Source organism: Rhinoraja longicauda, chromosome 9, assembly GCF_053455715.1.
Source record: "Rhinoraja longicauda isolate Sanriku21f chromosome 9, sRhiLon1.1, whole genome shotgun sequence".
Classification (NCBI taxonomy): Eukaryota; Metazoa; Chordata; class Chondrichthyes; order Rajiformes; family Arhynchobatidae; genus Rhinoraja; species Rhinoraja longicauda.
In genome coordinates this window covers 5,580,236-5,595,936 of record NC_135961.1, presented here as the reverse complement: position 1 = coordinate 5,595,936, position 15,701 = coordinate 5,580,236, and the positions used below count along the sequence as shown (strand labels likewise).

The 15,701-nt window shown below is 45.7% G+C and overlaps 1 protein-coding gene across 2 annotated transcripts in view; it reads right to left on the bottom strand.

Moving 5' to 3' along the window:
• Positions 1-15,701, bottom strand: part of LOC144596889 (ribosomal protein S6 kinase alpha-2) — a 170,189-nt gene that overhangs the window by 43,354 nt on the left and 111,134 nt on the right. For both annotated transcript variants that reach the window (XM_078405755.1, XM_078405756.1), the window contains 3 exons: positions 14,165-14,253; positions 11,388-11,452; positions 239-341 (listed from right to left, as the gene is read on the bottom strand). In XM_078405755.1, coding sequence (XP_078261881.1) covers positions 239-341; positions 11,388-11,452; positions 14,165-14,253 — 257 coding nt within the window. The remainder of the gene's footprint in view (positions 1-238; positions 342-11,387; positions 11,453-14,164; positions 14,254-15,701) is intronic.

Below are 15,701 nucleotides of genomic sequence, written 5' to 3'. Positions count from 1 at the left end.
AGAGAATGTCCAATAACCCTCTGGACATTTAGTTCCCTAAATTCCAGAAAGATTTTCCACATGACATGGTTTTTACGATAAAAGTAGGTTCCTTAATCCAGTGAACTAATACAACAGCGGCAGATTCATTAACACCTATTTTACATTTTCATATTAAGTCAAGATTACCACCTTGTTGTTTAATGGGTGGATTTCAGCTGAGCAAGTCAGAGACCTAAAATCAAAAAATACCACTAACCTGTTGGAGTCCTTGACGTGAATTCAGGATCAAAGTGGAAGGTATCTTCCGGTCTTCCTACAGCTGGTTTAAATGGTGGTTTAATTTCCTTCCTGTATAACTTCTGTTGGTAAAAAAACATATTTTGGTCACTCAGGACTAAATAGGAGGAATTTGTAGTTTCACCTGTTTTTGCATACTACGATCAATACCATTTCATTAATTTTGAATGCCTGCCTTTGTTAGAAACATAGAAACATAGAAAATAGGTGTAGGAGTAGGCCATTCGGCCCTTCGAGTCTGCACTGCCATTCAATATGATCATGGCTGATCATCCAGCTCAGTAACCTGTACCTGCCTTCTCTCCATACCTCCTGATCCCTTTAGCCACAAGGGCCACATCTAACTCCCTCTTAAATATAGCCAATGAACTGGCCTCAACTACCTTCTGTGGCAGAGAATTCCACAGACTCACCACTCTCTGTGTGAAGAAATGTTTTCTCATCTCGGTCCTAAAAGACTTCCCCCTTATCCTTAAGCCGTGACCCCTGGTTCTGGACTTCCCCAACATCGGGAACAATCTTCCCGCATCTAGCCTCTCCAACCCCTTAAGAATTTTATATGTTTCAATAAGATCCTCCCTCAGTCTTCTAAATTCCAGCGAGTACAAGCCTAGTATATCCAGTCTTTCTTCATATGAAAGTCCTGCCATCCCAGGGAGCAATCTGGTGAACCTTCTCTGTACTCCCTCTAAGGCACAGCAATTGATCTGTAAAATACATGTTATTCAATACTGTTGGACATTGCATGGAGGGAACTAAAAATATGTTTCATGAACAGTTTGATATAACCTCAATCTCTTGATATTTATTACATTGAGTATTTTCTGTTAATCTAGTGCAGGAAGGTGTTTGGAACTATATTAGTACAGAGTCAAATATTATCAAATCTAACAAAACACTTTTTATGAGAAGTTTATTTAGTCCACTGCAATCATTTTATTGTCTTATACAGTATGGAAACAGGCACTTCTGGCAGCTCATCCATGCTGACCAAAATATTTAGACTCAAAGAGTCATAGAGGCCCTTCAAGCCAACTTGCCGACACAGGCCAACACTGTCCCAGCTACACTAGTCCCACCTGCCTGCGCTTGGTCAATATCCCTCCAAACCTGTCCTATCCATGTACCTGTCTAACTGTTTCTTAAACGGTGGGATAGTCCCTGCCTCAACTACCTCCTCTGGCAGCTTGCTTCATACACCCACCATCCTTTGTGTGAAAAAGTTACCCCTCAGATTCCTATTAAATCTTTCCCCCTTCACCTTAAACCTACGTCCTCTAGGCCTCGATTCAGCTACTCTGGGCAAGAGACTGTGCATCTACCCGATCCATTCCTCTCATGATCTTGTACACCTCTAAAAGATCACCCCTCATCCTCCTGCGCTCCAAGGAATAGAGACCCAGCCTACCCAACATTTGATTTTACAATTTCACAATTTTGATGTCCAAAATTAGTAATTTTACAACAAAATTCATAATATGGCGCGTAATGCAACTTTTCAGGAGAAAAAAAAGTATGCACGCCAAATGCGCTTACACGTTGCGCTACATTCATGTGTGAAAAACGACTATTATTTCCAACAGTCTGTAGTTCTTGGACTACATGTACAATGTCAGGCCTATCATGAGTTTATTCTATTATTATAGAAAGGTTATTGAACAGAAATACTTTTTATAACAAAGAAAAAATTGTTTTGTTTTGTTCTTTCTATTTTGCTTTTTCCGTACACATCCCAATTCTCTTGGTATTGAATAAAAGAACAACGGTCATAAAATGTATGACTAAGTTATGAAGAAAGAGTTTCATTAAAAAAACTGCACATACCTAATTTAATTGAAGACTTACTTGCTCCAGTCGTCTTCAACAGCAAATCACAACAGTCCATGTCCCCCCCAACCCTACTCCCCCCCACCCTACTCACCCCCACCCCCTCTCTCCCCACCCCCCACCACCCTACTCCCCCCCACCCCCCTTCCCCCACTTTCCCCCCAAATCCACTCCCCACCCTTCCTCCCCCACTCCCCACCCACCCCCATTCTCCCCATCCCTTCCTCCACCCCCCCGACCTCCACTCCCTCCTCCCACTCCACTGCCCCCCTCATCTGCACCCTAACCCCCTCCCCCCCATCCCCTCCCAACATCAACGGGCCTCAAGCTCCGCAGTGAGGCGAGGCCAGCGGCGAGGCTGGGCGAGCGGTGAGAGGCGAGGCGAGGCCAGCGGCGAGGTGAGGCCGGGCCAGCGATAAGGCGAGGCCGGGCTATCGGCGAGGTGAGGCCTCTTGGCTCTGAGACCCTCTGAACAAGTGAGATTACTTGTGGCCATGTGTGCCTGGCATCTTCTCAACATCTTCTCAGCATCTTCTCAGCATCTTCTCACCATCTTCTCACCATCTTCTCAGCATCCAGCCTTAGCTGCTGTGCCCCCAACATCTCTTCAGAGCGATGGGAGATTCAATAACCCCATACACAGAGTTAAAATCGCAAATTTGTGTTGATATTCTTAATGTATTTGAATTGAAATTGTTAATGTACCAAACAGAGCTTCCCAAACACAACTTAAATATGGAAGTCAACAATCTGACACTGAAGAATCATGGGAATTATACCTTTGTGTAGGAGGGAACTACAGATTTTTAGATTTTAGATTTAGAGATACAGTGCGGAAACAGGCCCTTCGGCCCACCGAGTCCGCGCCGCCCAGCGATCCCCGCACATTAACACTATCCTACACACACTAGGGACAATTTTTACATTTACCCAGTCAATTAACCTACAAACCTGTACGTCTTTGGAGTGTGGGAGGAAACCGAAGATCTCGGAGAAAACCCACGCAGGCCATGGGGAGAACGTACAAACTCCGTACAGACGGCACATATAGTCAGGATCAAACCCGAGTCTCCGGCGCTGCATTCACTGTAAGGCAGCAACTCTACCGCTGCGCCACCGTGCCGTTTATGCTGATTTACTTTGAAGATAGACACAAAATGCTGGAGTAACTCAGCGGGACAGGCATTATCTCTGGAGAGAAGGAATGGGTGTCTTTTCGGGTCGAGATCCTGAGGAAGGGTCTTGACCTGAAACGTCACCCATTCCTTCTCTCCAGAGATGCTGCCTGTCCCGCTGAGTTACTCCAGCGTTTTGTGTCTATCTTCGGAATTATACCTTTGTTTCTTTCAGCTTCCCTGGTCTTATACTGACCCAATAAGCAGTACTTTCGTCTTGTTTCATCGACACCTTTTTATTCAATCGTTCCTGCTTTCTCCTTATTTTACAAAACCTCCCGTTTACAAACAGAGGAGCAAGAAAAACTCACAAGGTGCATTGTGCCTGCTTCACCGTTTAACAAGATGGGCGGCAGGGTGGCGGAGGGGTAGAACTACTGCCTTACAGCTCCCGGGTTCGATCCTGACTATGGGCGCTGTCTGTACGGAGTTTGTACGTTCTCCCCGTGACCCGCCTGGGTTTTCTCCGAGATCTTCGGTTTTCTCCCACACTACAAAGACGTACAGGTGTGTAGGTTAATTGACTTGGTACGTGTGTAAAAGATTGTGCCTTGTGTGTGTGTGTAGGATGGTGCTAATGTGCGGGGATCGCTGGTTGGTGCGGACTGGGTGGGCCGAAGGGCCTGTTTCCGTGCAGTCTCTAAAATAAAGGATCATTGACTAATTTGGTTGTGACCGCAACTTTTCAATCCTGTCCACCCGTGCTAAGCTTTCACCCTTTGCTTAGTATCTTTCTATCCTTGCTGTCGAAATCTTCCTGACTCAGCCTTTGAGGAAGAGCATTTCAAAATGCCACAACTATGAGAAAAAAAAAGCTCATTGCATTTCTGTTTTAAATGGGTAATCCCTTGTTGTTTAGTTTAGTTTAGAGATACATTGCAGAAACAAGCCTTTCGGCCCACCAAGTCCGCACTGACCAGCGATCCCCGTACATTAACACTAGCTAGAGAATATATAAATTTACTGGAACCAGCCCAATAAAAGGAAGAACAAGAGAAAAAAGTCATGCAAGAATGTGGACGAGGGAATTTGAATACTACAACTGCTCATGAAGTACTAAAGAAATTATCCAGCCCGAATAAGATTCCATTCTTCTATCTTGGTGGTGTGAGGTTTCTGACTGAACTGATGAAGGCTGTAAGGAGTTTGTACGTTCTCCCCGTGACCTGCGTGGGTTTTCTCCGAGGTCTTCGGTTTCCTCCCACACTCCAAAGACGTACAGGTATGTAGGTTAATTGGCTGGATAAATGTAAAAATTGTCCCTAGTGGGTGTAGGATAGTGTTAATGTACGGGGATCACTGGGCGGCACGGACTTGGTGGGCCGAAAAGGCCTGTTTCCGGCTGTATATATATATGATATGATATGATGAGAGTAAGTAAATGAAAAAGCAATGTTTTTAGTTGTCAGAGCTACCCAGAGGCATATGTTTTTTGCAATGTTGTTTTACTGGTTGTGCTTTTGTCGAATAAATGATCTATCTATGAACCTCAGTGAACAATATAATTAGTCTGAAGAAGGGTCTCGACACGAAACGTGTCACCCATTCCTTCTCTCCTGAGATGCTGCCTGACCTGCTGAGTTACTCCAGCATTTTGTGAATAAATACCTTCGATTTGTACCAGCATCTGCAGTTATTTTCTTATAATATAATTAGTGGTGTACGAGCATACTCAACGAACCAGGCAAAACTGGAGCTTCAGGGGAGTTTAGGATGCTGATCCTCTGTGTTAAACGAAGTGCTGGAATCAGCGTTTGGTGAGCCAGACAGACGTTGAACTATTCTGATTTCCAAATATGTTGGATAGAGGATTATCAGAAGGTTGACAAAAAGCTGGAGTAACTCAGCGGGACAGGCAGCATCTCTGGAGAGAAGGAACGGGTGATGTTTCTGGTCGAGACCTTTCTTCAGACTGTTATTCAGATTATCAGAATGTTATTGTATTACATAGAAACATAGATAAATAGGAACAGAGGTTTAGGCCCCTTTGAATCCACTTCATTTTCCAATATGATCAAGGCTGGTCCTGTCACACGAACATATTCCTGCATCTTCCCTAAACTCCTGGATGCTTTTTGTGTCCCGAAATCCATCCATCACTCTCTTAAATAGATTCAGTGCCTTGGCTTTCCCAGCCTTTTGGGGAGAACACTACAGATTCACCATTTGTGTACCCTTGAAATTTGATTAGAAAAGAGTATTAGCATTTTTTTTACATTTGATGAACATACCAGCCACAGATTCACAACTCTCTGGGAGAAAAAGTTTTTCCTCATCTCAGTCCTAAATGGCCTACCCCTAATTCTTAAACTGCGACCCCTGGTTCTGGATTTCCCCAACATCGGGAACATGTTTCCTACATCTACCCTGCCCAATCCTCTAAGAATTTTATATGTTTCTATAAGATCCCCTCTCATCCTTCTAAATTCCAGCGAATACAAACACAGTCAACCCATTCTTTCATCATACGTCAGTCCCGCCATCCCGGGAATTAACCTGATGGAACTATGCTGCACTCCCTCAATAGCAAGAATGTCCTTCCTCAAATTAGGAGACCAAAATTGCACACAATACTCCAGGTGCGGCCTCACCAGGGCCCTGTACAACTGCAGTAGGACCTCCTTGCTCCTAAACTCAAATCCTCTTGTAATGAAGGCCAACATGCTATTGGCTTTCTTCACTGCCTGCTGTACTTGCATGCTTACTTTCAGACTGATGTACAAGCACACCCAGGTCTCATTGCACCTCTTCCTAATCTGACACCATTCAGATAATAATCTGCCTTCCTGTTCTTGCCACAAAAGTGGATAACCTCACATTTATCCACATTATACTGCATCTGCCATGCATCCGCCCACTCACTCAACCTATCCAAGTCACCCTGCAGCCTCATAGCATCCTCCTCGCAGCTCACACTGCCACCCAGCTTTGTGTCATCCGCAAACTTAGAGATGTTACATCATCTAAATCGTTAATATATATTGTAAACAACTGGGGTCCTAGCACCGAACATTACGGCATCCCAATAGTCACTGCCTGCAATTCTGAAAAGTCCCTGTGAATTCCTACTCTTTGCTTCCTGTCTGCCAACCAGTTCTCTATTCATGTCACTACCCTACCCCCAATACCATGTGCACTAATTTTGCACATAACCTCTTGTGTGGGTCCTTGACAAAGGCTTTTTGAAAGTCCAGATACACCACATCCACTGGCTCTCCCTTATCCATTCTACAACTTGTTACATCCACAAAACATTCCAAGAGATTAGTCAAGCATGATTTCCCCTTCATAAATCCATGCTGACTTTAACCGATCCCATTACTGCTTTCCAAATGCGCTGCTATACATCTTTAATAATCGACTCCAGCATCTTCCCCACTACCAATGTAAGGCTAACTGGTCTATAATACCCCGTTTTCTCTCTCACTCCTTTGTTAAAAATTGGATTTGCATTACAAAACCGACGGGGTCATGGGAAGAACATACAAACTCAGTATAGACACCACCAGTAGTCAGGATCGAACCCAGGTCTCTACGCTGTAAGGCAGTAGAGATACAGTGTGGAAACAGGCCCTTTCGGCCCACCAGGTCCACGCCAACCAGTGTTCCCCACACATTATCCCCGCAAATTAACACCATCCTACACCCACTAGGAACAATTTTTACATTTACCCAGCCAATTAACCTACAAACCTGTACGTATTTGGAGTGTGGGAGGAAACCGAAGATCTCGGAGAAAACCCACGCAGGTCACGGGGAGAAGGTACAAACTCCGTACAGACGGCGCCCGTAGTCAGGATCGAACCCGGGCCTCGGGCGCTGCATTCGCTGTGAGGCAGCAACTCTACCGCTGCGCCACCGTGCCGCCCATCGGAACTCGTTTCAAATTTTTTTAACATCTCAAACGCTTCCCAACTGTGCTGTGAGATTAGCTGTGGTTCTCTATCTGCAGGTGATAACTGACATCCTGAGCATTCCAGGAATTTCTGTTTTAATTTCAGATGACCAAATCCCACAATAGTTTACTTTCGTATGAACGGATTAACACAACATTCGGCATACATCCTCACTGTCAACAATGACAATGAATATGCAAACTTTAATTGAGAAAGTTTATAACAAATGCACTACTGACTGAATAAAGAATTTATGAACACACTGAGTGAACGTTTGGAAAGTTACTATATTGTGATTTGGTGACACTGACACCGCTGTGGAGGTATTCAGTGGCACTAAGTTCCTGGGGGGGTGCAGATCGCAGACACTTTGACCTGGTCCCTCAACACTGCATCTCTAGTCAAGAGAGAACAGCAGCAGTTGCACTTTCTGCGCCGGATGAGAAGAGTACACCTCCCCCATCCCATCCTCACCACTTTCTACAGGGGCACCACAGAGAGCATACTGACCAACTGCATCTCTGTCTGGTCTGAGGACTGCAAAGCCTCAGACCGGAAGTCCGTGCAGAGAGTGGTGAGGAAGGGCTGAGAACATCATCGGCACTTCATTTCCTTGCATCCAGGACATTGCACACAAACGCTCCTTGACCAAGGCCAACAACATCATCAAAGACCCCACCCATCTCCATCATGGACTGTTCACCCTGCTGCCCTCTGGTCAAAGAGACAATAGACAATAGGTGCAGGAGCAGGAGTAGGCCATTCGGCCCTTCGAGACAGCACCACGGTCAAAGGTACTGCAGCATACGGAGCAGAACAGCCAGGTTCTGCCATAGCTTCTTCCCCCGAGCCATCAGACTCTTGAATTCGCAATAATCCGCCACCATTATTTTATGTGCGAGTTACTTATTTATTTTTTAAATCAATTTTTATTATTTGGTGTTACATTGTGAGCCAGATGCAACGGAATATTGTTCAAATATGCACTCAATAGACAATAGACAATAGGTGCAGGAGGAGGCCATTCGGCCCTTTGAGCCAGCACCGCCATTCAATGTGATCATGGCTGATCGTTCTCATTCAGTACCCCACAGATTCACAACTCTCTGAATGAAAAGGTTTTTCCTCATCTCCGTTCTAAATGGCCTACCCCTTATTCTTAAACTGTGGCCCCTGGTTCTGGTCTCCCCCAACATTGGGAACATGTTTCCTGCCTCTAACGTGTCCAACCCCTTAATAATCTTATATGTTTCGATAAGATCCCCTCTCATCCTTCTAAATTCCAGTGAATACAAGCCTAGTCGCTCCAGTCTTTCAACATATGACAGTCCCGCCATTCCGGGAATTAACCTAGTAAACCTACGCTGCACGCCCTCAATAGCAAGAATATCCTTCCTCAAATTTGGAGACCAAAACTGCACACAGTACTCCAGGTGCGGTCTCACTAGGGCCCTGTACAACTGCAGAATAACCTCGCACTTATCCACATTAAACTGCATCTGCCCACTCACACAACCTGTCCAAGTCACCCTACCACCCAGCTTTGTATCATCTGCAAATTTGCTAATGGTACTTTTAATCCCTTCATCCAAGTCATTAATGTATATTGTAAATAGCTGCGGTCCCAGCACCAAGCCTTGCGGTACCCCACTAATCACTGCCTGCCATTCTGAAAGGGACCCATTTATCCCCAGTTATGAATGACAATAAAGTTATATTCATTCATTCATTCATTCATTCATTCATTCAGGTATCTAAAATGACTGTAGACACAAGGGATTGCAGATGCTGATAACACAAAGTGCTGGAGTAACTCAGCGGGTCAGGCAGCAGCACTGGAAGACATGAATAGGCAACGTTTTGAGTTGAGACCCTTCTTCAGACTGATTGTGGTAGGAGGGAGAAAGCTGGAAGTGGGTTGAAGGCTTGACAGAGGTCGATAGGTGAATATACTGTAGGTGAGAGGGATTTGATTTGCCAATGTTTGGACAAAGGCCAGGGAGGAAATGACAAAAGGTATGAGGAGAGGAGAGGCGTGAAATGTAAGGCCAGAGAATGGGATTTGGTGGAAGGGGATGGGGGAAGGGCAAGGAGGGGCTGGATTAAGGGGGGGAAATGGCTGCACATTAAGGTGGGGCACAGTGAAGAGAGGAGGGGGGGGGAAAAGGGTAGACACAAAATGCTGGAGCAACTCAGCAAGGCAGGCAGCATCTCTGGATAGAAGGAATGGATCACGTTTCGGGTTGAGACCCTTCTTCAGACTGAGTCAGGGGAGAGGGCGACTCAGAGATATGGAAAGGTAGGGTGTGAACACGAGAGATCAAAGGGGACGGAGCTCAAGGAAAATGTAGAATAGATCATTGTTAGTTAGCGGAAGATGAGAACGAGGCAGACAAAGAGAATGTTTATTGATTAGTTACCAAAAATTGGAAAATTCAATGTTCACACCGTTGGATTGTAAACTCCTCAAGAGGATTATGAGGTGGTGTTCCTCCAGTGTGGATACGCCCTACCCCTCTTCACCTTCCGCAGAGACAACTCCCTCAGCCACTCCGTGTTGCACGCATCACTTCCCACTCAAAACACCCCCTCCCCTTTGCAACCACAGCAGGTGTAAACCTGTCCCGACACCTCCTCCTCCTCCTCATCTAGGGACCTCAGACGCCTTTGCAGGTGAGACAGAGGTTCACGTGCGCCTCCTTTAACCTCACCTGCTACATTTAGTGCTCCTGACGTGGGGCTCCCCTTTACATCGACAAGAACAGGCGTGACTTAGGCGACTGTTTCGCTGAACACTTACTTGCACTCAGTCCGACAGGCCCACCGGATAAACAATAGACAATAGACAATAGGTGCAGGAGGAGGCCATTCGGCCCTTCGAGCCAGCACCACCATCCAATGTGATCATGGCTGATCATTCTCAATCAGTACCCTGTTCCTGCCTTCTCCCCATACCCCCTGACTCCGCTATCCTTAAGAGCTCTATCCAGCTCTCTCTTGAATGCATTCAGAGAATTGGCCTCCACTGCCTTCTGAGGCAGAGAATTCCACAGATTCACAACTCTCCGACTGAAAAAGATCTCCAGGTCATAACCATTTCAGCTCCATTTCTCTGTCATGTCCTGACCTTTCTGTCCTTTGCCTGATCAATTTCAAGAGTGAGGCCACATGCAAACTGGAGAAACAGCGCCTCATGTTCCGCTTGAGTAGCAATGGTATGAACACTGAATTCTTCAATCTGAGGTAATTTACCAACCCCTTCCTCCCCCTTCCTTTCCCTGTGCTGGATATCCACCTGGACATGCATCCATTTATCCCACAAGCCCTGTCCCTTTCCACCTGGTGTTGATAAATAGGTTGGGATCTCTCGCAGGAGATTAGGAACAATAAATCACATTCATGCTCCTCTAGCATGAGGAGCTCGCCGTCTCGGGTTGAGCCCGACGTCGGGAAGCTCCAAGCCCCCCGACGTTCGACAAGCCCGGACCCTGGGTCAGATCGCCCGGGGCGGGGGAGCTGAGATTCCCCCCCGATGCAGGAGCTTGATCGCCCCGACGAGGAAGGCCCACCGCCGGCTATGGGAATAAGATCGTCCCGTCAACAGAAGGTTAGAGGCCCCCGACCGCTGGAGGACTAAGAAGGGAAGAGATTGAACATTGTTTCGCCTTCCATCACAGTGAGGAATGTGGAGGAGTCACTGTGGTGGATGTTCATGTTAAAATATATTTTGTGTGTTCTGTTGCTTTTTATATTGTACTAGACCAAGTGGACCCGTTGGGCCCAAACCTCTCCTGCATTGGTGCAGCACCCTGTCCTCCCCCCCTCCCCTCTCTCCTCAACCCCTCCTCCCCCTTCTCACCCCTTCCCCCCTACCTCCCTCCTCCCCTCCCCTCCTTTTAAACTTTAAAATGTGAATAACTTAAAAAATATAACACCGATCTCAATAAAACTACTTGCATTATCACTAAAGTGACAATGGTGAGTAAGGTGGGCCTAAAATTGTTGCGCTACCGTGTACCGTTTTGGCTGAAGTTCAGTCACAAACAAGATAACAGACGAGCGTTTTAGGATATAGACGACTGTATGGCAAATGAAATTCCTCGTATGTTGCAAAACATACTTGGCTAATAAAGCATGATTATGATTATGATCTCAATGACTACAGAAAAAATTAAACCGCTGGACTACAGAATGACAGCAAAACACTTACGTTCCAGTCTATAGTTCCAAAGAAATGGTGGCGTTTTATCTCCTCAACTCCGTCAGACCCGGCACCTTTAAACCAATAGAAAACACAAACTAAGGAATCAATGCTTCTGGAAAGTCATTGTTTCACAAAGTGCAACAACTTGATCCATATATATATATGCAGAACACCAACCGAAATGTATATAATTGGGACTTGGAATGATGGTGCACACAAATAGTCCATTCGGCCCATCATGTCTGGGCCTGCCATCAAGGACATACCTTGATGAGATTTCGCAGTGGAGCGGACAAAATGTGTAAGAAAGAACTGCAGATGCTGGTTTAAATCGAAGGTAGACACAAAATGCTGGAGTAACTCAGCGGGACAGGCAGCATCTCCGGAGAGAAGGAATGGGTGACGTTTCGGGTCGAGACCCTCCCAAAACGTCACCCGTTCCTTCTCTCCAGAGATGCTGCGTGTCCCGCTGAGTTACTCCAGCATTTTGTGTCTATCAAGGACATATCTGTGCGATCCCATTGAAGATAGACACAAAATGCTGGAGGAACTCAGCGGGGCAGGCAACATCTCTGGAGAGAAGGAACGGGTGACGTTTGGTGTCGAAACCTTTCTACACATTTCAGAGTTCTCAATCTGTGGACTTCCATGCCATGGCTTTACAAGTGCTCATCTAAATCCTTCTCAAAAAGTTGTGAGAGTACCCACCCTTCCATATCTCTCGTTTCCCTCTCCCCTCACTCTCAGTCTGAGGAATCAAGGGGTATGGGGAGAAAGCAGGAACGGGGTACTGATTTTGGATGATCAGCCATGATCAAATTGAATGGTGGTGCTGGCTCGAGGCCGAATGGCCTACTCCTGCATCTAGTTTCTATGTCTATGTCTAAGAAGGGTCTCGACGTGAAACATCATCTATTCCCTCTATCTAGAGATGCTGCCTGTCTCACTAAGTTACTCCACCATTTTGTGTCTACATATCTCTACTGCCCCTTATGGCAATGCGACTGAACTGAAAGCGCATATCACATATGCAATCATCTATTTTCTTGTTATGTGATGTTAAAGCTAGCATGCGTCTTTGAGCATGGTTTTGATTAAACATAAAGTTGCAGTAAATTCTTCTCCATAAAAATATTGACATGTGTAAAATTATTAAAAGACAATAACATACCAATTTAACAAACCAGATCAAATATTCCTGTTGATTTAGTCCCATTTCATTGGTGATCTTAAGGTGTAAATTCCTAGTTCACATAACTTTCAATTTTTAGAAATTAATTTTGATTGTAATATGGTATGGGTCTCGACCCGAAACGTCACTCATTCCTTCTCTCCAAGATGCTGCCTGACCTGCTGAGTTACTCCAGCAGTTTGTGAGACGTAATATGGTATTACTTCTGTTTAAGGGCGGCACGGTGGCACAGCGGTAGAGTTTCTGCCTTACAGCCTTATAGCGCCAGAAACCCGGGTTCGATCCCGACCACGGGTGCTGCCTGTACGGGGTTTGTACGTTCTCCCCGTGACCTGCATGGGTTTTCTCAGAAATCTTCGGTTTCCTCCCACACTCCAAAGACGTACAGGTTTGTGGGTTAATTGGCTTGGTATAAATGCAAATTGTCCCCAGTGTGTGTAGGATAGTGTTAATGTGCGGAGATTGCTGGTTGGTGTGGACTCGGTGGGCCGAAGGACCTGTTTCCGCACTGTATCTCTAAACTAAAATAAACAAAACTAAATTAATCCTTTTTCTTTGCCAGCCAGCTACCTGTATTTCCTTGCCTAACTTTGTGAAGAAAAAGATGAACACTTCCTTGAATAATGAAACTAAGCAATGTGTGTGTTCATTTACTGAGGGGAATAAAACAGACAGGCAAATCAGAAGCTGATAGTTCCTTTATGCTCAAAGCCAGCAGAAAGAGATCTCCTGCAAATTGGAAGAGCTGAGAAACAGAACTAAGTAAAAATATACCAATGAATTTGTTTCACGGGCCTCACGTGTGTTAACTATTCTATGCTTTATTATCAAATGAGCACTTTAGATTTAGATTTTTAGATTTAGAGATACAGCGCAGAAACAGGCCCTTCGGCCCACCGGGTCCGTGCCGCCCAGCGATCCCTGCACACTAACACTACCCTACACCCACTAGGGACAATTTTTACATTTGCCCAGCCAATTAACCTACACACCTGTACGTCTTTGGAGTGTGGGAGGAAACCGAAGATCTCGGAGAAAACCCACGCAGGTCACGGGGAGAACGTACAAACTCCGTACAGACAGCACCCGTAGCCAGGATCGAACCCGAGTCTCCGGCGCTGCATTCGCTGTAAGGCAGCAACTCTACCGCTGCGCCACCGTGCCGCCACGGCATTTCCCCTTGAAAAATAACATATAGATTAAGGGCGACACGGTGGCGTTGCGGTAGAGCTACTGCTTTACAGCGCTAGAGACCTGGGTTCAATCCGGACGCCGTCTGTACGGAGTTTGTACGTTCTCCCCGTGACCTGCGTGGGTTTTCTCCGAGATCTTCGGTTTCCTCCCACACTCCAAAGACGTACAGGTTTGTCGGTTAATTGGCTTGGTGGAAATGTAAATTGTCCCGAGTGTGTGTAGGGTCGTATTAATGTGCGGGGATCGCTGGTCTGCGCGGACTCGGTGGGCCGAAGGGCCTGGTACCGCGCTGTATCTCGAAAACTAAATTGACATCGGGTAATGAAAATGATGAAATGTAGTACCTGCACTTCTAGCTGGCATTACAATTTGTGAGGAGGATGTAAATCATATCTACCTAGTCTGTTGCCTGGGTTCCGCTTGAAAAGTGCTCTCAAAAGGCTTTGGGCTTCTGGGCTTAAGAATTGTGGCATTCCCAGTTTGGCTCTAGAAGATAAATGCAACAGATATTTTTCAGTTATTAAATCAATCAGAATTATCTTAAAGTAATGTGGAGCAGCATATGCTCTTATTTCCCTTCCATTCCTTATCTTTCAATTCCTCGCCTGAAAACAGTCTTGCCATGGGATGGTCCCCACAGCTATTTGAGGGGAGGACCTCATTGAAACGTACAGAACAGTGAAAGGCTTGGATAGAGTGAACGTGGATAGGTTGTTTCCACAAGTGGGAGAGTCGAGGACTAGAAGTCACAGCCTCAGAATTAAAGGACGTTCTTTTAGGAAGGAGATGGGGAGGAATTTCTTTAGTCAGAGGGTGGTGAATCTGTGGAATTCTTTGCCACAGAACGCTGTGAAGGTAAAGTCAGTGGATATATTTAAGGCAAAGATAGAAAGATTCTTGATTAGTTCGGGTGGCAGGGGTTATGAGGAGAAGGCAGGAGAATGGATTTAGGAGGGAGAGATAGATCAGCCATGATTGAATGGCATAGATTTGAGGGGCAGAATGGCCTAATTCAACTATCACTTACGATCTTAACATAGAAACATAGAAATAGGTGCAGGAGGAGGCCATTCGGCTCTTCGAGCCATTCATTGTGATCATGGTTGATCATCCACAATCAATAACCCGAGCCTGCCTTCTCCCCATATTCCTTGTTTCCATTAGCCCCTAGAGCTCTATCTAACTCTCTCTTAAATCCATCCAGTGATTTGGCCTCCACTGCCCTCTGTGGCAGAGAATTCCACAAATTCACAACTCTCTGGGTGAAAAAGTTATTTCTCACCTCAGTTTCAAATGGCCTCCCCTTTATTTTAAGACTGTGGCCCCTGGTTCTGGACTCGCCCAACATTGGGAACATTTTTCCTGCTTCTAGCTTGTCCAGTCCTTTTATAATTTTATATGTCTATAAGATCCCCTCTCATCCTTCTAAACTCCAGTGAATACAAGACTAGTCTTTTCAATCTTTCCTCATATGACAGTCCCGCCATCCCCGGGATCAATCTCATGAACCTATGCTGCACTGCCTCAATTACAAGGATATCCTTCCTCAAATTAGGAGACCAAAACTGTACACAATACTCCAGATGTGGTCTTACCAGGGCCCAATACAACTGCAGAAGAACCTCTTTACTCCTATACTGAAATCCTCTCGTTATGAAGGCCAACATGCCATTAGATTTCTTCACTGCCTGCTGTACCTGCACGCCAACTTTCAGTGACTGGTGTACAAGGACACCCAGGTCTCGCTGGACCTCCCCCTTACCTAACCTGACACCATTGAGATAATAATCTGCCTCCTTGTTTTTGCCGCCAAAGTGGATAACCTCACATTTATCTATATTATACTGCATCTGCCACGCATCTGCCCACTCACTCAACCTGTCCAGGTCACCCTGCAACCTCCTAGCATCCTCTTCGCAGTTCACACCGCCACC